General features: G+C 35.9%; 3 protein-coding genes and 1 long non-coding RNA gene across 4 annotated transcripts; 1 reads left to right on the top strand and 3 right to left on the bottom strand.

The window, feature by feature from the left end:
• Window positions 1-6: 6 nt before the first annotated feature.
• Window positions 7-5,672, top strand: LOC112459346 (transcriptional activator GLI3-like). Its single transcript, XM_025023392.1, has 3 exons — window positions 7-655; window positions 3,273-3,416; window positions 3,503-5,672. The coding sequence occupies exons 1-3, from the start codon at window positions 132-134 to the stop codon at window positions 4,743-4,745; spliced, it is 1,911 nt and encodes a 636-aa protein (XP_024879160.1). The 5' UTR covers window positions 7-131; the 3' UTR covers window positions 4,746-5,672.
• A 980-nt stretch (window positions 5,673-6,652) lies between these two features.
• LOC112459352 (coilin-like) lies at window positions 6,653-8,957 on the bottom strand. The gene is made up of 5 exons (XM_025023399.1): window positions 8,586-8,957; window positions 8,094-8,254; window positions 7,329-7,993; window positions 7,159-7,264; window positions 6,653-7,101 (listed from the first exon to the last, which is right to left on the bottom strand). Exons 1-5 carry the CDS (start codon window positions 8,885-8,887, stop codon window positions 6,971-6,973), a joined length of 1,365 nt encoding a protein of 454 aa, XP_024879167.1. The 5' UTR covers window positions 8,888-8,957; the 3' UTR covers window positions 6,653-6,970.
• A 973-nt stretch (window positions 8,958-9,930) lies between these two features.
• On the bottom strand, window positions 9,931-14,689 carry LOC112459350. Its single transcript, XM_025023398.1, has 5 exons — window positions 14,605-14,689; window positions 14,114-14,236; window positions 13,665-13,796; window positions 11,072-11,170; window positions 9,931-10,987 (listed from the first exon to the last, which is right to left on the bottom strand). The coding sequence occupies exons 3-5, from the start codon at window positions 13,769-13,771 to the stop codon at window positions 10,870-10,872; spliced, it is 324 nt and encodes a 107-aa protein (XP_024879166.1). The 5' UTR covers window positions 13,772-13,796; window positions 14,114-14,236; window positions 14,605-14,689; the 3' UTR covers window positions 9,931-10,869.
• A 12-nt stretch (window positions 14,690-14,701) lies between these two features.
• LOC112459351 lies at window positions 14,702-18,366 on the bottom strand. Its single transcript, XR_003041317.1, has 3 exons — window positions 18,068-18,366; window positions 15,111-16,241; window positions 14,702-14,739 (listed from the first exon to the last, which is right to left on the bottom strand). It is a non-coding gene; the product is annotated as an uncharacterized LOC112459351 (long non-coding RNA).
• Between the last annotated feature and the right edge of the window lie 3,634 nt (window positions 18,367-22,000).

The following is a 22,000-nucleotide window of genomic DNA, read 5'->3' as shown; positions in this document are numbered from 1 at the left end:
AGGATCGGAGTTGAGTGAGAGAGCGGAAAGCGAAATCACTCGGAAATTCCTTCGAGAGAGACGACCGGACGCGACTTTTCACGAGAATCACACGTGTATACACTCACGTATATACATTCGCACGAACGCGCATGGTACCGCGCATAATAATTAGGCCAGCATTAAAACGCGAATTAAAAAAAACGGAGTCACTAATTAAAGCTCGACGATCGAGCGAGACGATCTGCACGTCTTTGGCAAATCGGCGGCGAATCGGTTCGAGTACGGAAGCGAAAGTAATGAAAAAAATGATCGTTTATGTCCCGGGCAGAATGCCAACTCACGTTGGTCCCTACGGCGCCGCTCGTTACCCGGGCACCCTGCTAGGAGCTGTCCCGGGTTTTTATAGCCCGGTACCCAGCTACTCCACCAGCCCGGTCTCGAGCTACTACGGGAGCCTCCAGCACCAACCACCGCTGGACCTTCCGGTTTGGCCGCGGAGGATGCCGGCCGAGGAGGAACTGGGGGCCTCGCCGGCCGCCAGTCTGACCGGGCTGGGGGTGTCCCCGGGTGTCGGCGGGCCCCCGAGTCCGGCGCACAGCGACTCGGACGCGTCCAGCTCGAGCTTGGAACTGGGTACCATCAGGACCGGCGAAAACGCTCAACTAAAATGCAGGTAAAGAAAAAAACATGAAAGAAAACGTTAAACATTTGTTACTTGGACGATTCTTGTGCAACGAGACGTAATATAAAAATTATCGAAGACTTATTAAATATATAATATAGTATTTAAATGATATAGATTAAGTATACATATAGCTAAAAGTTATATGAATTATATATTCTTTAAATATCTTTCGAGAAGTCACATAGATCGCTGGATCGACCGATTGGCTCGGGCATTACTTGTCGGCGAGTACACTGCACTCATTGTCGGTATCATTATTGTATTGTTAGAAGACCAATTAAGATAGGAGTGAGAAAGATAAAGTCACTCACCGTATTATTTTAAAGAAATTTAATATCTTCGTTAAGCGTCACCGCGGGAAAAGTCGATACTTCTGCTTTCAGCTAGATTAGCTTATTCGAATCGCATCAAACTCAGCGTTAGCACTTGTTTACAGTTTAGAACGTATAAAGATAGCATCCCACTCTCCGGTTTCGCGAGATATACGAAATCACGAGATATCTAAATGCAACACAGATTTCTTGTATCGGTCGGTATACGTGAATCCTGATTGACGTCGACTTCTCTTATCGCAAGATAAGCGATGTAATCCTATCGAGCTTTTCTATTTATCTTTCCTTTTCGTACAAATTTATCCGAACCAATTATTTTATCTTAATCCCCGCTCGCATTTTTCTTCCACCTGCTTATCTTATCTCTCTCTCTCACCTACGTACTAATTAATATTTTTCAACGTACACTTTTCTAACGACGTACGTACAACTTTATCTGATACATCTATTAGAAAATGAAACGGCAATAAGGCAATGCGCGCTTTACGCATCTCGTCCCTCTCTATATATTGTTCATCAAGAAATTACCACACTAATGCACTCGAGACAATCAAACGTCGTCGTCTCACTTCCGTTTGCGCTTTGTCGTAGACATTTTGTATTCCTTCTAAACGACGCTAATTTATCTCCCTCGATATAGATGTGCGGATATGTCCATGCGCGCTTACACGTGCCAGTTATATACATACCAGTTACAACCAGTTTTCCGTATCTCTCGGCTGATACCGCCGGAGATCTATACTGACTTCCTCGGATACCCGGAGAAAATTCTGTAATTCATCTCGACAAGTGCATCTACCCAACATCTACCTAGTCTCGGAACGTCCGAGATTAAGAGCTCGACTCGCGGACTCGTTTTCTTCCTCGCGCGCGTTTTTTGCGGGAATTCAAATCTATCCGGCGCGCTTTCTCCAGGGACAGCTTCCCCTCGCGGGACGAGAGGGATCTGTATCTCTAATGGTAAACAGGTTTGCGACCGGCTCGGTTTATATTCAAAGTCTACGCGCTCTTGATAAAATTTAGACTCGATACAAGGCGAAACGATAACGATTGCCTTCGGATAACGAGGGGGAAGAAGGCAACTGGTTGATTTCGTAAAACGATGAATCACACTGACCGCTGCGTGCTACATGTTTAAAACAGATTTTCGTTACAATTATAATTTATATTACACGTATATGCACGATACAGCGAATTCCAAAGCATCATTGGCTTCTATGTATCGTGATGCGAATAAAAGTAGTAAAGAGGGTCTTCTTATTATCGCGCGCAGTTTCGGAGAACGCGATTATCACAAAGAAATTATTTCTTACATGCGACGGACACGTGAAAGCCCGAGCGCTCACTGTGATCACAGTGAATATCACATTCTTTGCTATCAAAACACTTGTCCGTTTCATCAACCATATATCTCTAAATATAGCTTCTTTTATTAAACGCGATCGATCTACAATCTTAATTAATGGAAAATGTGGTTGATCAGAGACTTATATGTACACAGAAAAAAAGAAGTGTCAAATCAAAACTTATAATTGCAACAACCTATATTCCTCTTATAAAAATTTCAACTTCTTTTTCTTGATTGAACTATATGTTTAAAACTATATAAATGACTTTATTCAAGCAAGTTTTCTTCGTTTAACACAATATAATTTTATTTCAAGATTAGTGATTGTTAAGTATATTATAAGTTATGATTTGATTCTTTTTTTTTTCTGTGTATAATAGCACATTATTTTGAGGTCATATTATGTAACGCTGGGTGTTAATTTGTAATGGCTATAATATTAGATACATATCCCGCGAAGATATATTTTATAGTTTGTACAATTCCTACTATTAATCAAATAAATGAAGATAAGAGTCGTCGCAGGTGTTTGGCCAATCAAATCGTTCAAGATTACCTTGATCCACGACCTCCTGTGAGCATATCCGTGCTTCTTAAATTGGAAGAATTTGTTTTCGTTGACTGGAATAGTACCGAAGACTCCAGTCTCTCTCTTGCGATAAACTGGTGTCAAACGGCGGCAATTGCAAAATGGCCGCAATTGGTATCAATTGAACGAGCCAGCGAGCGTTCATGTGATGCAAATTATATTTCGATACTTCAGAGCAGCGTCAGGCGGCTATATTTACATATCAGTCTCTATTGAACTCGCAATTTCGCAAAGCTAAAACAAAAAATAAAACAAATCGAACAATAAAGTTTGTTACGTTTTTCTTAACGGTACATATGTTGAAAAAATTAAATTTGTATTGTCCTCCTTTTACAGATGGCAAGACTGTGGCCGATGGTTCACGTCCCTAGAGCAACTTGCAGGACACGTTGGGAGATTGCACGCGGCGCCCGGTCCACGGGGTCTGTTTTATTGCGGATGGGAGGGATGCGCGAGAGGCGAGCGTGGGTTTAACGCGAGGTAAAACTCCTCCGGATGTAATATTATGCGCGCGTAACACAGAAATCACTTTTCTTAACAAACACTCTCGTGTCTCTTTCATGCAGGTACAAGATGCTGGTCCATGTACGAACACATACGAACGAGAAGCCGCACCATTGCTTCCAGTGCGACAAGAGCTTCAGCAGAGCTGAAAACCTGAAGATCCACGCGCGCTCTCACACCGGCGAGCGTCCGTACGTCTGTCCCGTCGAGGGTTGCAATAAGGCTTACTCGAATTCTTCGGACAGATTCAAGCATACTAGAACTCACGCTGTAGATAAGCCATATTACTGCAAGGTGCCGGGCTGCCCGAAGAGGTATACCGATCCGTCGTCCTTGAGGAAGCACGTTAAAACCTACCGCCACTACGTGAACAACAACGACAAGGTCCAGGAGAAGAGCTTCGACGACAGCAACGTTCAGGAGAAAATGAGATTTGACGTTAATTCGCCCGACAAGCAGAGCAGTAGCGCGCATTCCGAGTCGGACAAGAAGGACTCTAGTATCGAGAGCAGCGTGTCGGGCTGCAGCCCGAAGACCAGCAACAGCTTCGAAGAGCAGAGAAACTTCGTCGAGTGGAACAACTTGTATAATCTTCAGGAACAGCGGAAGGAACAGGAGCAGGTTACCCCGCCGAAACCTACGTACGAGCAGGACGTGAAGATCTATCCGAGGATGTACGATGACAATTACATCATACCGGACAGAATTCAGGTGAATCCCATGTACGCCTCCGGTACCACCATTATCAAGGACTGCTCCGTAGCGTCGCCGCCTCATACGAGTCCGGGTCGAGTGTCCGACACAATGCCGCGCATCGGGATGCAGTCGACGCCCATCAAGACCGAGGAGTCGATGGAGTACACCAAGACCGCCACAGTGGACTACAGGAACATCGAGTCGATCGTCAACAGTACGCCCTGCAAAAAGGAGAGCACGGTTAGTTGCGATCCAGTAAGACATTCGGTGATCAAGCGGGCGGAGGATCTGAAGATGGAGGTGGAGCAGATGCCGCTCAAAGAGGAATTGAAGGATACCAGCGACGACTGCTGCTGCCGGCACAAGTGTTGCGTGCATAGCAACGACAGCATCCTGCAGAAGACCAAGATCCTGTCGGATCTCCTTATTAAGGCGCAGAACCCGCTCTTCCGACATCTATTGAGCTCGGTGGATTTGCACGGGCTAGAGAACATGTGGAGCAACATCGTGGATACGAGTAACACATGCGGCCAAGACCTCAGAGTAAAGAACGAGACCGTCACCGAGATGGAGCAAGACCTGCCGTTGGACTTGACGATTAACAAATAACGAACAAAATTGGCTGTCAACATATAAACCAAAAAGTAGTAGTCGTGTCAATACGAATTTTATCTCATCATTTTTAACAAGATCCAAATCAAACAAAACGCTACGAATCTTAAATGCAGTCAATCGATATGATAATTAACTGAACGACAAAGAATAATTATAATTTATCATGAATGAAAAGTTTCAATCGCATTGCGAAACCAAATATATTTTAATACCTTATAATGTGAAAAAGATGACGAGATAGGAGCAATCCATGATTGGACAAGAATTTGCTCAATCCATAGCTATTTAAAAATGATTGCACTAATCGAAGGTAACCATTAATCAAAGGTAATCGAAGCTTACCGGTGCAACTCGACAATTTAAACAATTTGATCGATTACTTGGAGACGATGTTTCCACTTTCGAATTGGCTACTAAAATCGGATAGCTGAAACAATAATGGAAGTTAAACTGAGAACTTATTATAAGACTGTAAATATATCTGAAAAGTACGTACAGAAATGTGAAATAATTGGCTTCTGCCCCGTAATTTATCTATTAGAATTGAATTTCAAGAGTTATAGTTTTTATAAAGTAAGACGCTTAACAATCATATCTCAGTACTCAATGTAAACAAAACATATGTATCATATGTATATAGAAATTTATATGTATGTATATGTATGTGTGGCGAGTCAATTGATAAATGAAGTAATATAGAGTAAAGTGCCCAGAGAACATTAAGACATCTTATAGACCGTCTAAAAGACATCCCTAAAATTCCCGAGACGTCTTATAAAATTGTTAAAAAAGAATCTTATAACATCTTTAAAACGTTTCATATTCCGATGACGATTAGAACGTTGTTTTAAAATGTCTTTGAGATGTCTTATTTTCATTTTTAGATACATTGCAAAGCAAACATTAATAATACAAAAGTGCGTTAACAAGAAAAAGATGCAAAAGAAAAACTCATTGCTTTATATATAAATAATTTAATATTTACATATATTATAATTTTGTTAACGATTTATCTCCTATTTCACACATATATATGTATGTATATATGTACATATATATGTACTACGGTATTCATAGTCGGATCTTATATTTAAGATCTTATGAACCAATCACACACAGAGTATTAGCATCTTAAGACAGTCTTGAAATAAAATCCAACTATGAATGCGGACCTATATATGCTCATATATATTTATGTATATGCATATATAATACATATATATGTATATAAATATATTATATTTGTTATAACATATATAAAGATATATATGTATTATAATAGATGCAGGCCAGTTTTTGTCATTAGCAAAGAATGTAAGTATTAAATTATTGATATACTAATTACTTATCAAGTAATTCCAGTTTTTCTTTCATATTCTTCTTTTTATTAACGCCTTTCCGAAAAGCTTTGCCTTTGTGTCGTTATAACATCGACTAATACAAAGTATTGGAGTGTCAGATTTTAAGTAACAGTAAAATTTTTATAAGCTATATTATATCCACATTGGCCATATGTCATATATTCTAATCAATAAATATTATAATCGGTAATGTGTAAATAGTTGTACACGCTCCAAAAAATGTAAAAAATAATATTTAGCCATCTTTTCAAAGTTTTTAAAACGTCTTTTAAACACACGTGTTGTCTGAGGTGCCTTTCTCTGTTAGCAGAACATGTTTAACGATGTGAATAAATAAAAAAAAAATATTTATGTGTTGTTTTCCCCTCCCTTCGCAGTAAATTGTTTGCGTAATATAATCATAGCTGCTTGTAGTGTAATTAATATAAGTGCACATGATGATATTAGATATTTGTAAATTTTATAAAGTTAAAGAATTTATGCACGTGAAAAGTTAATAAAAGATGTTTGCAAAAAAAAATGTCGATATGGGAGTATTAATGATTAAATGCGCGCACACGCACGGTAATATTAATTTAATTACTTTTTATTTCTAAAACTAGCGTATGGCTCAACTAAACATGGTTTGTATCATAAATTCAATATTAATGTGAAATTAGATCGCGTATCAAGCTAAGTGTCAAAACTATTAAACTTTTTTAAAAAACAACGAATTGTAGTGATATAAAACTGAACGCGAATACAATTCAAACAAAAAATTATGTAAATTAATTAACAAGTTAAACATAAAATACACAGTTGCGTCTTAAACAGAATGAAATTAAAATACGGGAACAAGTACGTATAAAACGAAAGAAATTATGAAATTAAACGCAGTTCTATCATCTGTGAATAATTAAGTACAAATGTATGTTCATCAGAATGACTTTTGGACTCATCATCTGAGACGGAGAACTTTCCCAGTGGCACTTGGACTTCATGTCTACCACCTGTAAATAATACGGAGTTATTGAATATAGTTGCAATATAGTTGAAAATATACCTACAGAGTATCTGAAGAGTATAATTTCCAGACTGTGCGCAAGAGCCTACTACTTCAGCAATAATAAAATTAGACATCTGAGGCGTGTAATCCGCGCCAATCTTTAAAGTCTGAAATTTAATGTCGTTTAGGAAAAGATACAGTTAGTTTTAATGTACAGTGTGCAATACATACTTTGAATGCAATAATGTCATTAATCTGTGGTTTTCTCGTCATGACTGGGATCCTCTCTAATGTAGTATACAAGCTTTTATAACATGGTACTTCTTTTTTAGATTCCTTGCTACATAAATTTTTTTCTATGCTATCCTCCATAACTTTATTTAAATTTTTGCTTTTTATCTCGTCATTTAACATACTTTCCGTTTTAGCTCCGTTTTTTATTTTTTTGTTTACGAATGTCATGGGCGTCGAAGTTTGTCCTAATGCTAAAAGTGTAGAAAGATCTCTAGAAGACGATGCTTTGCTTAAGGATTCATTTTTAGATACTTCTTGTACTATTTGTTTCGCTATGTCATGTTCATCATTTTCCATATTATCAAACCGTATATGTTTTCCTGACGGAATCGTATAGGAATCTATTATCTTTGGTTTTTTTGATTTTGGTTCTCTTGGTAAGTTTTCCTCAGTTGTATCAGGAGGTGTCACAACGAGCTGAGATCGATTTTTTGGCTTTCGTTTTCGTACTCGTTTCCTCTTTGCAACAATAGAATCTAACATGCTACAATCCGCTGTTAAATTGTTATCTGTGGTCTTAGAATCTGTATCATCTGCTCCACTATGATCGACCGCTGTGTCACTAATTACACTGTAGAATGTCATATCTCTCGTGATATTACCTAAAATACAAGCAATTTATCAGTAATCTCACATTATAGAATAAACATTATTTTGCTTCATGTATTTATATGCAATACAGCATAAATGAAATAAACCTACTTATGGGACTTGGTTGAGTATTATTAGAGGTGTCATTAGACATATCCTGTACAGTTATTCCTGTTTTAATATTTGTCGTCTGGACCTGCATTTCACCTATAGAACCATTGCTTGTTTCTACATTAGGAGCTTTGTCACTTATCCCCGATCCAGGAACTACTCTGGAATTAATCAGATTGTTAATCAGAGCATATAATTAACTGAATTATGTTCTATAACTAATCATATGTAATTAATTTGGGATAACGCGAGGCTCTATGTGAAAGCAGTCAACTTCGCAGATCTCGAGTTTGATCCTTCATCCCAGATGCCTTGGCATAAGAGGTTGAAAGTTAAAGAATTGTGAGTGACGGAATATAAGATGAGTTGAACTGCTGACGCGATTCTATGACATAGTTAACTAATCAAAACCAGAAATTGTCATAATCGAAGTATTAATAATAAAAGTTACAAATTGTAAAAAATATATCGATAAAATAAAACTGTACTAACAGGATTGTCTCATTCTCCTTGAGTATACGCACATCCTCGATCGGAGGCAGATATTCGGTATCGTTCAGCAACAGGTGAAACGGTTCCGCGATGTTGAACAGTTTGCTGATATGCTGCTTCATATGAATAACCTGCTGGATCTTCGTTCCGTCGACGAATACCCAGCAAAATCGACGCGCATCGTCGAAGAACTTGGACAGGTCCACCTTCAGTCGAAAATGTGGACGCTTCATCGTGACTTCCTCCACAGTTGTCATTACGGAACGTTGATCGACACGCATAAGCGACACGTGTGCCGGCATGAACAGCAATCACAAATCACAACATCACAACAACGTGATCGTCAACCGGGTCAACCCGCTCCACGGCCGGCGCTCGCAGCGTTAAGCAGCGTTGCTAGAAATGTCGCTTGTTTTCGCGCATGTGCAATGGCATTTATAGAGGCGGACGCATGCAGTGTATACAGGGTGTCCCCTTTAAAACAATACGTCGAATAAAGGCCATTGCACGTAACAAATTTTAGTTTTAATCGTAAGGCCGTAAGAAAATAGACCAATCACACTCGATTATTCTTCAAGCGCGAGAAGAATAATCGACTTGGTCTATTTTCTTACGGCCTTACGATTACAACTAAAACTTTGTTAAGTGCAATGGCCTTTACACGACTCGATTTATGCCGAAGTTATAAACATCGAATCTTATAATTACTGATGTTACAGCTCCTTGCACAATAGGCGACAGCGACAGCGACAAAAGGTTGCCGACAAAGCTATATATCTTTCGCTATGGCTATCGCCTATTGTGCAAGGGGCTTTAATGGCCGTGTTCAGCAGACACAACTGTTGAGTTCGTCTTATCAACACACTGCGTTGATTGGTTGGTTCTAAAAGTAAGAGCCAATCACGTTCGACTGCTACTCAGTGGCTTGGTCTGCTGAACGCGCCCAATGCCGTGTAAACGCCCTTTCACGACGAAGTTATCACATCGATTAAACTGATTCTGAATCAATTACAATCGAATATTATATCTTACATGTATTGATAAATATTAACTTATTTTATATATTATATATTTATATTATATATGTTAAATATAATCTTATAATTTATTTTTAGCGTTCTTTAAAATAGCATTGCTTAAATTTAAATTGTATAAAATTTCTTTTTTTATGTTTGCTTGTATTTCTATATACTAATCCATATACTAAATATTATAAAATATTAATAATATTAATAGTATTTCTATAATATAAATTTAAGGATTTAATAATAAGAAAAGATTATAAAAAATCAATGTATATTTAAAAGTCAAAATTTTCGGTATAAAATACAATTAACAGTTTCAGTAATAAATGTTGCTTGTTGTTATGTATCATTAATATCGGCATAATCCATGTTTTCCGATTAATGCAGCCGATGTGGATATCTGATAGTATTAGAGTAATTAACTTAATGAAGGTATTAATTAATAATAATATATATTACAAAAATACTTTGCACAATATATCATGTATCATTACTTTATACTTTACATTGTCGCGTTAATTTCGACATTTGTCTATATACGTCAATTTAGTAACAAATCTTCTTTTAGTAAAAACCTTCAAAAATTGTGATGCTTGTCTGTGTATCGCTTTGAAAATATCATAATCCGTAATGTTGCTAATTATTCTACCTATTCTGTCCATTTTGAAATTTTTGAAAACCTGCATTTATGTAGAGAACAATAAACATGTAGAAAAATGATTCAATTTTTATTTAATCTAAAACTAAAATTATCTCACTTTGAAGATTTAAACGGTTAATAAGATTTATAAAAAGTAATTTTTTTATAGGTGTAAGTTATCCCTATTTTTGTATATGTTTAAATTATATCTCTAGTATTTATTGTTGCAACATGAAAAATGGTATTGCAAAATAAATTGTGTTACCTACTATCCGCATAAATTTAATTACAAAATACAAAAGTAAAAATATTAGTAATTAATAAGATTCAAGTGATAAGTAGAAATTAGCCGTAGCAAAACCTAAAATCCGTATAATTTTTATAATATAGTTTATTAACGCCCAATACATTTAAATTAACCATATAAACTATTCAAAAATAAAATATGTGTGCATGTGTGCGTACGTGTGTGTGACAAGTAATCTCAAAGTACTTGGTGCATTTCTGCATTACTCCTTTAATCGCATTAATATTTATAAAAAGTGATCAGAAGAGTAGAAAATCTAATAGAGAAATAATTACTTAAAATGGTATAATAATGCATACCCTTCAACAACGCCTACTTTCTCTTCTCAAATCTATAAATGTATCCATATCCATCTTCGATTTCATCAATTGAAGATTCACTCAGTTGAAGTCTCATAGAATCTTCATCAGATTCTGAGCTTAAATAGGACCTGCAGTTACACAAGAAGTGATTAAAAAAATAAAAAATGTAATAAAGGAATTAATATTTAAAATAATATAGACTCGTGTATTACTCGTCAATAACGCCTGTTCTCTTTTTCCTCAAATCTGATATTTTTGCTTCTGTCTCTGATTTTATTAAAGCCTCTGTCAGATTCTGAGCTTGAATGGGACTTGCAAATTATACAAAGAGTTATTACAAAAGTAGAAAATGAATTACAATGGTTAATATATCAAGTGCTACGTGCCATTAACATTTAAAGTACATACGTTTTTTCGGTACTTTTTAAGTGCGTACGTGGGTCTGTTACGTTCAACGCTATTTTTCCCTAAAGTATGTTCCCTTAAAGTATTTCAAAAAATCTAAAAAACTTCATAAAACATCTGTCTACATTGTAGTTAACGATTCTATAGTCATTTTGATAAACATTGTTTATTTAATATCTTCTGACAAACTTGTAAGTTTTACAGTTACGAGAAAATATCATTTTGGCTTGGACACTGTAAACTCACGTATGCACCTTAAAAGTTAAGCATATTATTCAATTATTAGGCCAAAACATTTATTTTTAGAATTTAAATTCTTTCAATGAGTATTATCAATACTTAAATTTAGTGTATTTCCAGTATAATATTTACATTTATAATATATAAGTTTCTATTTATATTTGCACATTGTACACGTAAAAATAAGTTTCTATAACTTATTATTGTTGAAAGATAAGATATACTGTACATTGTACAATGCAAATCACTTAATGTTTTTTCCTTATTTTATCGTAAAATACGAAAATAAATATTTACTTTAGAAAACGCTAATAATATAATAAATTTACAAAGTATGTAGAGGAGACCGGGGCTAGACCGCTAACGGGGTAAATCCGCAAAATCAAATATCTCGGAACCTGTATATTGTGAACTCGCTATTAACATTGTAAACGCTGCTTATGGTACCCATGACCAACGGAGTTTCGGCAGGTTATCTGCCGTGTTATGATTTTTACGAGGGCAAACGTGTTTTTGGAAGGTAAAAGTGAAATTTTCTGCGCGTGGAAATATTGTAATATCTGCAATAATATTTGCTCTCCGAGGTACGTGATTATAAAGAGTAATGCATGCTGAACACGAATCCAGTGTAGTTTTTTCATTATCGTTAATGTCTAATATTTCGTGGGCGATCAAACCTGAAACTTATGTTTGGGGCTTATCGCGCGTGGATATAGAGCGGAATAAACTAAATAAAAAAGTTCTCTAACAGTTTTGTTCCTTTCACAATAATTAATGAGAAATTAAAATAAAGATCTAGGAATAGTCGGCAAATTGGATCCGTAACTTCTCAACCTACATGCGCATGCATCGCCGCAATTCAATGGCGAATGTAAATGCGTTGGGAGGAAGAATCAAGTTTCAGCCTTACGTGCCGATGTCGCAAATTTTACGTACGGGGTAAGGCCAATGCCAGGCCAATGTAGAAGAGCGCTTTTACCATGGGTCATTGACTGTTTAGGGTAATCCAGAATGTTTAGGTTGATTCAACTAGTATCATGTGACAGTTATTTCGTTGTTTATACTTCGTATCTAGGTGGTAGTCATCAAATTAAGTCCGTAGTCTCGAAACGCACGTGACATAAATGATTTTCGTGATGCGTAAATAACTTTTTAACTATTTAGAAATGTTTTAATATTGTTTTTGTAGTAAAATATACACTTACTAAAAAAATTAGGTGTAACTTTCTAGCATCTTTTGTTATTTTTTACTACTCTACAGATAATCATATGTATCATTTATTCTTTTTATTACGTTTCACCGTTTTCTATATTAAGTGCATTCGATTCGGGGCATCATGGGACACCCAATGCTGCGGCACCATGGATCACACACGCCACCAAGGTTGATGATAGATTAATGATATATGTTATTTTTGATTGACGAAAACATATCAGAAGTTAGTTTTTCTTCAAAAAAATGATATTTCAGTAGTGGGTTTTGATATCTTTGTTTGTTCTACCCTATCCTGAACAGTGTCTTAAGAAAACGTATAAAATATAATTTCCTTTCAACTTTTGTAACTTTTCGTTATTTCTTAAATAAATAAACCTAGTTTTTGTGTGTGACTTATATAGTACAGTGCTCCAGTGACAGACCCATATATGGTGTCCCGGGTACGGGGCACCTTGGGTCATTTCTCAAAAAATGTGTTTTAATTTTTTCTCAAAAACTAATCAATATTTGCCAAATACACTAAATAAATTTTAAAATATACATAGTGCTTTAATTATTTTAAAAAATTAGAAAAAAATCTTATATTTAAAAGTACTCTTCAATTTTTGAATTTTTGTGATGGCTTATAGTGGCCCGGTCTCCCCTATATATGTAGGTACATATGTGTATATACAATATAATAATGATATAAATATAAGTAAAATTATAATATAAAGAATTGTATATAGTTTCTTGGATATCTATGGATTTGATAGAGATTGGTAAATCACAAAAAAAAGATTGACCGCACAAATAAATGTTCCGTAGCGGCACATCAGACGCCAATATTGTTTGCATAAATGCAATTTACGTTGATAAATTATAGTATTTTACTTTATATTTAATTTGTAATATATATTTAATTTTATTACGGTTAATAATTTAAGCATAGCGTATATAATTACCCGTCACTTTCCTTTATTTCTTCTTCCTGTCGTCCAAGTAGCTGTGTGCTTGTTTGTATTGTACTTTCGTTTTGTGGCTCATTCAAGTGAAAATCGTTGTCTCTCATTGAGCTTGAAGAAGTCGGTGCAGGTCTGTATTTAAATATGACAACTTTGTTTAATCAAGTAGAAAAAGCAATAGAGTAAATATTTATTTGCATGCGCTTTTTATATATTTGTCAAAATATGTAGAAAATTGATTTTGTACTTTTTCTCGAGGAATTATACAATAACCCAAAACCACACACATTGTTGTTTCAGTCATAATTGCATATAAATATTACATATATATATGTATGTGCCGTGATAAAAACCGGAATATTTATATTTCTATTTATTTATTATTTCATTATTGTACCTGCTTTATGTTCATACGTTTTAATATTTTATACGTTTTTGGCTGAACTTACTTACAAGTACGCAAGTGTTTCTCGAAATAATAATGTTTTATAATTTTCTGACACGTTTTGCATTTCGCATCCCTGCCATTTACGTCAAACTTGTTCCATATGTTCGACTTTCTTATCACATTTCTATGAATAAAATTACATTTATCAGAGTGATCAATTCTCAAATGTTTTATTAAAACGTGCACTTAAAAATTATTAATATTTTGTACTAATTGCATGTCGCTGTTTGTCTTGATTTATGATACTTTGTAATTTTCTAGTATGTTGTCAGGTTTTCGAATATTTGTCTAATTTTGTTATGTTATGTATGTCCATAAGTATAATATTTTAATTCTTGCTTTTTGGACCACGATTAGAGAAAAATTTTTATAAATATAATATTTGTGCCATGATGAAAACCGGCCTATTTATATTTTCATTTATTTATTATTTTATTACTGTACCTACTTTATATTCATCAATAATTTATACGTTTTTAGATGAATACTTACTCACAATATCCCAAGTGTTTCTTTAAATAATAAGTATTATTGTAATGTTTTGTAACCTTCTGACATGTTTTGCATTTCGCATCCCTGCCATTTACATCAAACTTGTTCCATATGTTCGACCTTTTTATCACATTTCTATGAATAAAATTATAATACATTTATCAGAGTGATCAATTCTCAAATGTTTTATTAAAACGTACACTTGAAAATTATTAATGTTTTGTACTAATTGCATGTCGCTGTTTGTCTTGATTTATGATACTTTGTAATTTTCTAGTATGTTGTCAGGTTTTTGAATATTTGTCTAATTCTGTTATGTTATGTATGTCCATAAGTAATATTTTAATTCTTGCTTTTTGGACCACGATTAGAGAAAACTTTTTACAAATATGATATTTGTGCCATGATGGAAGACCGGCCTATTTATATTTCCATTTATTTATTATTTTATTACTGTACCTACTTTATATTCATCATAATTTATACGTTTTTAGATGAATACTTACTCACAAGCTCGCAAGTGACTCCGTAAATGACAAGTCATATTGTTATGTTTTATAACCTTCTGACACGTTTTGCATTTCGCATCCCTGCCATTTACGTCAAACTTGTTCCATACGTCAACTCTTTTTTTAACATCTCTCGCATTAATAGAGTGCCATTTATCAGGGTGAGTACATTTTAAATGCCATATTAACATGTTTGGCTTATCCCGTTTAAATTTTATTTTTCTGTTGCAATGATTGCATGTTCCTTCGTATTTTGATACTAATACGTAATTCTGTAGTATAAAGCCACGTTTTGGATGTGCGTCTAGTTTGGTTATGTTATGTATATCGCATAAGTGATCTTTTAACTTTTTCTCTCGATCGGGATAAGAAAAAACTTCTTCACAACTTACACTTACATTACACTTTACTGAATCAGAATTTTCTTCTAATGTATAATATTTTGCCAACCATCTTTGTCCCCTCATTTTAACCGTTCTGTAGGTATCGCAAAACGCTTGACACTAAATGTGATCACTTGATGTAATTATTTGAAGAAGAGTTTACAAAATTACTCGTAGAAGATCGAAAAGAGAAATATGATTCCTCTTTCCACACAAAACAAAACTCAATAAATATATACCTTCCAAAGACTTTTTCAAAGCGTTTAAAAATATAAATCTCACAACACGACGATTCAAGTGTGTTATTTTTACAAATATGAAGAATTTGATGACTCAACTGTTTGCGATAATTTGCGCAACTGTTTGTCCGTTTTACGCGGACAATTCGTAAAGCCACGGAAACATTTGTTTTATCCTTAATCTGGTTATTAATAGATTTGTCTAAGTCGGAGCGAATACTCTTCCCATCTTGCGAAATTTATTATCTCCGTTCGAGACAGAGCGTTCATCTCGACGCACAGCTACCGATAACGTCAGTAGTAATATTTAGTCGTCAATTCATGACATTCTACAGGTTCATTTCCGCTCGCTACTTTTTTCATGTATTGGACAAGGTGGTCAGCACATTCTAATATACATCTTTAATTTACCAGATGTAAAAACAGGTGACACATTTATTTTATTCTCAGAGCGGTCGTTATCTTTTCAGTTTCAAAGCGAAAAGATTTTGCGACAGCGACTCGGCCTGTGCAAAGATAGAAATAAAATAAATTTAACTCAAAATTATAAATTCTACCATAACTTACTGACTTGTTTAAGGCTTTGGGAGGCAAAATGTCATGAGTTTTCAGGGTCCATATCCCTCAGTAGGTCCAAAAAAAAGGTGATTTTTGTGAATTTTTTGTGGAGAAAGTAAACAAAATAAATTATTCAATATTTTTGGATTATATTTATGATATTTTTAAGTAGTTATACAAATTTTTTCAGCCCATTTGGCGAAGCGGGATACTGGGCAACGGCGATCTGTGCGCGGAATATGTTGCTCCATGGCGGAAGTCCTCCAGGTCGTAAAATGTTTCTGAAACATCGAATTAATCGATTTTCCTGTTCAGTACAAGTGTCCCTACAGAGTAGACTACAATCATATCGATATATGCAATATTTAATTTTTTATAAGCAAAAAAGTATCGAAAATTTATAGTAAAAATTAATTTTTCTTTTTGAACTGCCGTTATTTTATGAATTTTTATTCAAAATAATTTTTTTTAGTCTACTCTATAGGGACACTTGTACTGAACAGGAAAATCGATTGATTCGATGTTTCAGACACATTTTACGACCTGGAGGACTTCCGCCATGGAGCAATACCTATTCCGCGCGTTGCCCGGTATCCCGCTTCGCCAAATTATTTAAATGGGCTGAAAAAATTTGTATAACTACTTAAAAGTATCATAATTATAATCCAAAAATATTGAATGATTCATTTGGTTCACTTTCTCCACAAAAAATTCACAAAAATCACCTATTTTTTAGACCTACTGAGGTAGGGGAGAGGAGGCTACCTTGTGACACAGGCAACAGTGTTACATTGCGATTATTTTGCGATGTGTACGTTTTATGTGCAATTTTATCTGTGGTTATGCTTTATTTATGTGTAACTGAGATCATAATAATCTGAAAGAGGGATTAACACAAGAAGTAAAAAAAATACAGGTAAGAATCTCTTTCGACCATACTTAAAAAAATATTTTGTCTCCTAAACTTTTTGTAATATTTATCGCTGCGGTGCGTATAACCTAAGTATGTACGCATGTATTTGTAGATTAGTTCGTTGCAAAACGTATTATATGCATTATAAAACAATTATAAGTCATTAAATATATAAATTTTGCAATAAATGTGTCCAGTGTTGTGTGGGGTACCTTGTGACATAGGCTAGACATACAGCAAATAGGTTATAGCGTGATCTATATGTGTGGTCTATTTTGGTATTCTGCAGATTATAAGAAGATTGAATGTCTTTTCAAGATGGACAAAACGTCAAATGCAGAAAAAAAAACAAAATTAGCACAGTTAAGGTGGACGAGGCGACAATGAAAGCTGCAGCGCTGTTTCAAGTCGTCAAAGGAAATCAAAGCATTCGAAGCACAGCAAAATCTTTCAATATCAATCACATGACACTAACAATAAGTCGCTGGGTCACTAAATATAAAGAGGCCACCGAAGAGCACACTTTATTCTGCCTGTCACACAATACCCCATCAGTTGGGTAAAGTGTGACATTTTCCATATTTTCATTACATTAAGTTATTTACAGATTACAATATTTTTTTATTCATACTAATACGTCTATTTCATTCCTAAAGGTTCAATATAAATTCCAATAAAGTTATTTTTTACAAATTCCACGCTAAAAACAAAAATTTATTGCTCCAAAAAAAAAGTGTCACAAGGTAGCCTGGTCTCCCCTATATGGACCCTTAATAAATTGTTAAAGAGATGCACACAGTGTACGTCTGATTTTTATGTATTCTTCGAATGCACTTATATAATAACTTTAAGTATTCTCACCTTTTCGGAAATGGGAGAGCCTCTATTACCGAAAATGAAGAAATCTTTGATAGGGACATCCTTTATTAAATCCAGATCATTTACAATAAGAATTGGTGTCTTTCTAGCAATTCTATTCCAAATATTGTGTATGCACGCCGGTCGTCCTGATAGTGGAAAAATTTTACATTCTGGACCACTTATTTTTTGAATAATGACGTAAGTAGAAGTCGAGGTAGAAGTATATATATAGTCAACACTTTCTCTTTATAAGTATACCACTCTATACTTTACTACAATGTCACGAGGAATGTGGCGCGTGTGGCCATGGTACGACTACTCCGAGTCTCAGTCAAATTCGCTCCGATTCGAGTCGAAAAGAATATAGAGGGGGAAACGATGGCACAGGGCCGTACAATATTACACGAGATCTAGACATATGTGTTAAAATAACTTTAAGACGTGTTCATTTTTTAAAGTAATTATGTTAAAAGAACTCAAAATAATATTTAATTTCTAAATGACATATATGTATAAAGTGTTAAGTTATCACGTTGACATAAATGTAACACATAAAAATGTTAAGAAAATAACAACATAGCTGTTGTACGTTAATTTTTACATTGAAATAATAATCAAATCTTGGTAACACATAAAAATTTTAATATATGAACTGCAATGTGCACACGATTTTTTACTGTGTAAAATCTTTAAAATTACCGTGGTAATTGTATAATTCGGTATCGGCCGTGAATCAGGAACATTACGTGACTTCTAAAAGTCAAAAGTTGATGTGAGGTACTAATAAAGAGTAAGAATTATGACGACTATGCCACAGAATTTCGATGATTTCCATTGTCCAGCAATCTTCAATTTGCTGTCACTGATAATTTTTACTAATGAAAAAAAAAATTAACAATTTGTTATATAAACCTTCGTCTTGTTGTAGTTATTAAGTTTTATGAAATTTAATTAAAATATGCTTCTTTAACAAAATATGAGTTTAAATTACATTTGATGAATATTAATCTTAACCTTAAAGTGCATAAGTGGATTTACGGTGTCCGAACCAAAGTTGTATCTGCTCGTAACTGTAAAACAAGCAAGCCTGTCAGAAGATATGAAATAAACTATGTTTATCAAAATGACTATAAAATCGTCAACTACAACGTAGACAGATGTTTCATGAATTTTTTAAAATAGATTTTTTAAAATAATTTTCCGGCAAAAAAGAATTAAGTATGTTATAGTCAAAACTCTCTAAACGCGGCATTTCTAGGATTAACCAGTCATTCTGTGAAATGATTGTCCAATCCTGCGAATTATCTAAGCGTCTTGATTTTAAGCAGTTTCTAGGAATAGGCTAGAAGTTAGATTAATTCTTTTATGCAACACGTGCATGGAAAGTGCCCTATTACGCACGCTACGCGTGCGTGATAGACCACTTTCCAGGCACTTGCAACATAAAATAGGGAGTGTAAGCCGTGTGTAAAGATGAAAATTCCCGGGTGCAGTTACCGCACTCGCCTTCGGCTCGTGCGTAAACTCCGCACCCGGGAATTTTCATCTTACCTCACTTGTTACACAAATAACTATTATGCTTTCCGTCTATTTGTGTACTGTTTGCACACATATATCAGCAATTAAATTACAGTCAGTCATTAAAAGAAAAGCGGAGAAATCTCCGTCGCAGGATTTCTCTCCGCCTCAAACGTCCCCCCCTAAGAAACCATATAAATTTGTTCCGACGAGTAAATTCGTTAGCCCACACCCCATAAGGGTCGTGCACGTAAGAAGTCAACATATTTGATTTTGGACTCACCTAAGGGCAGAGACACTAGGATCACGCAAAAGGCTACCAGCGAGCTAAAGGAGTGGGAAACCGATGAACTGGCTGAGTACGTGGGTGACTGTCTCTCCAGATCCGTACTCGCGCTTAATAAATGTTCTAATATCCAAAATATGCTTAGAAACCACTTGGAGGCTGGTCTTTTAAATGTTTCTAGGATTACTAAGATTCTGGTGGATCGGCTGGCTGAATCTGGAGATACCGCATCTTTCAAAGTCTAAAACACCAATCTGGCGGCCTCAAGAAGGATGAGGAAATTCACAAACGCGAACTTTCGCTAAGAGAAGAAGAAAACAGAAAGTTAAAGAAAGATCTGGAAAATTTTAGCAAAGAACTCAAGAGAAGGGGACAACATCTCCCTAATCCAGAAGTAAATCCAAAAAATTCGGACAAAAATGAGGGGAAACAAGACAAACCTTCGGAACTCCAACTCGGACAACCTTCACTTCCTAAAAGAGAGCCGAAGCCTAGAATAATTCTACAACAGAGACTAATAGACAGAGTTGTCAGGACAGACTCCAAGTCTGATTTGGAAACGGAGAGTGCGGAAGATAACAACACTCCGGTTCCAGAAACCCTTCTTGGAAATAGGCAGCTACATAAGAATTGCAAATCGACAACTCAGTTTAAATTCCCGTCCCTTCGCGTCGAGGAAATCGCTGATGATTCTGGTTCTGCTAAAAAAATAAGAGCTATGAACGAGCAGATAGCGCAAATAGTAGCTCGTCAGGAGAAGCTCTGCGCAATGCTCGCAGCTCACTCCGATGAACCGCCGGACAGAACAGCACACTGAGAAAGAATAAGAAACCAAGGAAAACCCCTCTCAGAAACGAGATCTCAGAGATCTCTGGGACACCAGATGGAGAGGTCGTGGGTCTGCGTACACCTACTGCACCTCTATCTGGAGATAACGGGTGAAGTAGACGACCACTTATGAATGATACAAAAGAAGCTGATACTGCGAAAAGGAGACCTCGTGAAATCCTTCGTCCTCGCAGACCTCCTAGGACAGCGGCGGTATCTATCACCAGTTCACCAGCTTAAAGTCTGACACCACCTATGCGGACATAATAAAGCAAGCGAGGGAAAAAATAAATCTGGACACACTTGGCATTGAAACCTCTAAGATTAGAAGAGGAATTAACGGAGGGGTAATAATAGAAATTCCGGGCACGGACGGAACGACCAAGGCGGATACTCTCGCGGGAAAACTCAGAGAGGTTCTCGATACGAACGTAGCTCGTGTAACTTGCCCTACCACAATGGGCGAACTTCGGATTTGGAACTTTGATGATTCCATTTCCCTGATCAATATCACAAACGAGATATCGATCGTGGGGGATTGTGATGAACATCTCGTCAAGCTGGGTACGATTAGAAAAATGAATAATGGACTTAATTCTATTTGGGCAAAATGTCCACTGTCTGCAGCAGCTAAGATAGCAGATGCTACAAGCTGAAAATCGGCTGGACGGTTTCGCGAGTACAACTGTTGGCGGCGAAACCGATACAGTGCTTCAAATGCTGGCGTGTCGGCCACGTCCGCACCACGTGTAATTTCCCGGAAAACAGGTCGGGAGCATGCTTTCGTTGCGGTGACAGAGATCACCAGATTGGTGCGTGTCAAGCCAGCCCTTGCTGCGTTTTATGTACAGACGCGGGTAAGAATAGCAACCATCGACTTGGCTCGGTCGACTGCTATGCGGTACAGAAGGAAATACCTGGAAGAGGACGCAAATTACAACAGAAATGACCCTGTTCTTACAGATCAATCTAAACAGAAGCAGGGAGGCTCAGGACCTCCTTGTCCATCATTCGGAGGAGATGGAGACTGCTGTTTGCGTAGTCTCCGAGCCGGCCCGCGCATCCAGCTCCCTCCAAAATTGGTTCTATAGCCATGACAAATTAGCGGCTATCTTTGTTAAATACGAGGATCACTGCACACCCCGTGGTCTTGGCGGCTCAAAGTCGGAGCGCCGTTATGATCCGATTTGGGGATATTTATGTTATATCGAGTTATATCACGCCAAACGTTGGCTTATACGACTATATTGGATTCTGTTAAGGTAAATCAACTTAACTCTCTATGTATGTATCGCCATCTA

Source organism: Temnothorax curvispinosus, unplaced genomic scaffold, assembly GCF_003070985.1.
Source record: "Temnothorax curvispinosus isolate PA1 unplaced genomic scaffold, ASM307098v1 QBEX01009755.1, whole genome shotgun sequence".
NCBI classification, from domain to species: Eukaryota; Metazoa; Arthropoda; class Insecta; order Hymenoptera; family Formicidae; genus Temnothorax; species Temnothorax curvispinosus.
Note: the sequence above shows the minus strand (reverse complement) of the source record. Positions and strands in the feature narration are given on the sequence as shown.

Bases quoted from the DNA above. Each gene is read 5' to 3' on its own strand.
- LOC112459346 (XM_025023392.1), top strand. From the start codon at position 132: ATGGTACCGCGCATAATAATTAGGCCAGCATTAAAACGCGAATTAAAA. The intron at 656-3,272 runs GTAAAGAAAAAA...CTCCTTTTACAG, and splicing joins AACGCTCAACTAAAATGCAG to ATGGCAAGACTGTGGCCGAT. The intron at 3,417-3,502 runs GTAAAACTCCTC...TCTTTCATGCAG, and splicing joins GAGCGTGGGTTTAACGCGAG to GTACAAGATGCTGGTCCATG.
- LOC112459352 (XM_025023399.1), bottom strand. From the start codon at position 8,887: ATGCCGGCACACGTGTCGCTTATGCGTGTCGATCAACGTTCCGTAATG. The intron at 7,994-8,093 runs GTAGGTTTATTT...CTTGTATTTTAG, and splicing joins TACTCAACCAAGTCCCATAA to GTAATATCACGAGAGATATG. The intron at 7,102-7,158 runs GTAGGTATATTT...TATTATTTACAG, and splicing joins TTATACTCTTCAGATACTCT to GTGGTAGACATGAAGTCCAA.
- LOC112459350 (XM_025023398.1), bottom strand. From the start codon at position 13,771: ATGAGAGACAACGATTTTCACTTGAATGAGCCACAAAACGAAAGTACA. The intron at 11,171-13,664 runs GTAATTATATAC...ATAATTTGCAAG, and splicing joins GAAATAAAGGAAAGTGACGG to TCCCATTCAAGCTCAGAATC. The intron at 10,988-11,071 runs GTAATACACGAG...GTGTAACTGCAG, and splicing joins AGAACAGGCGTTATTGACGA to GTCCTATTTAAGCTCAGAAT.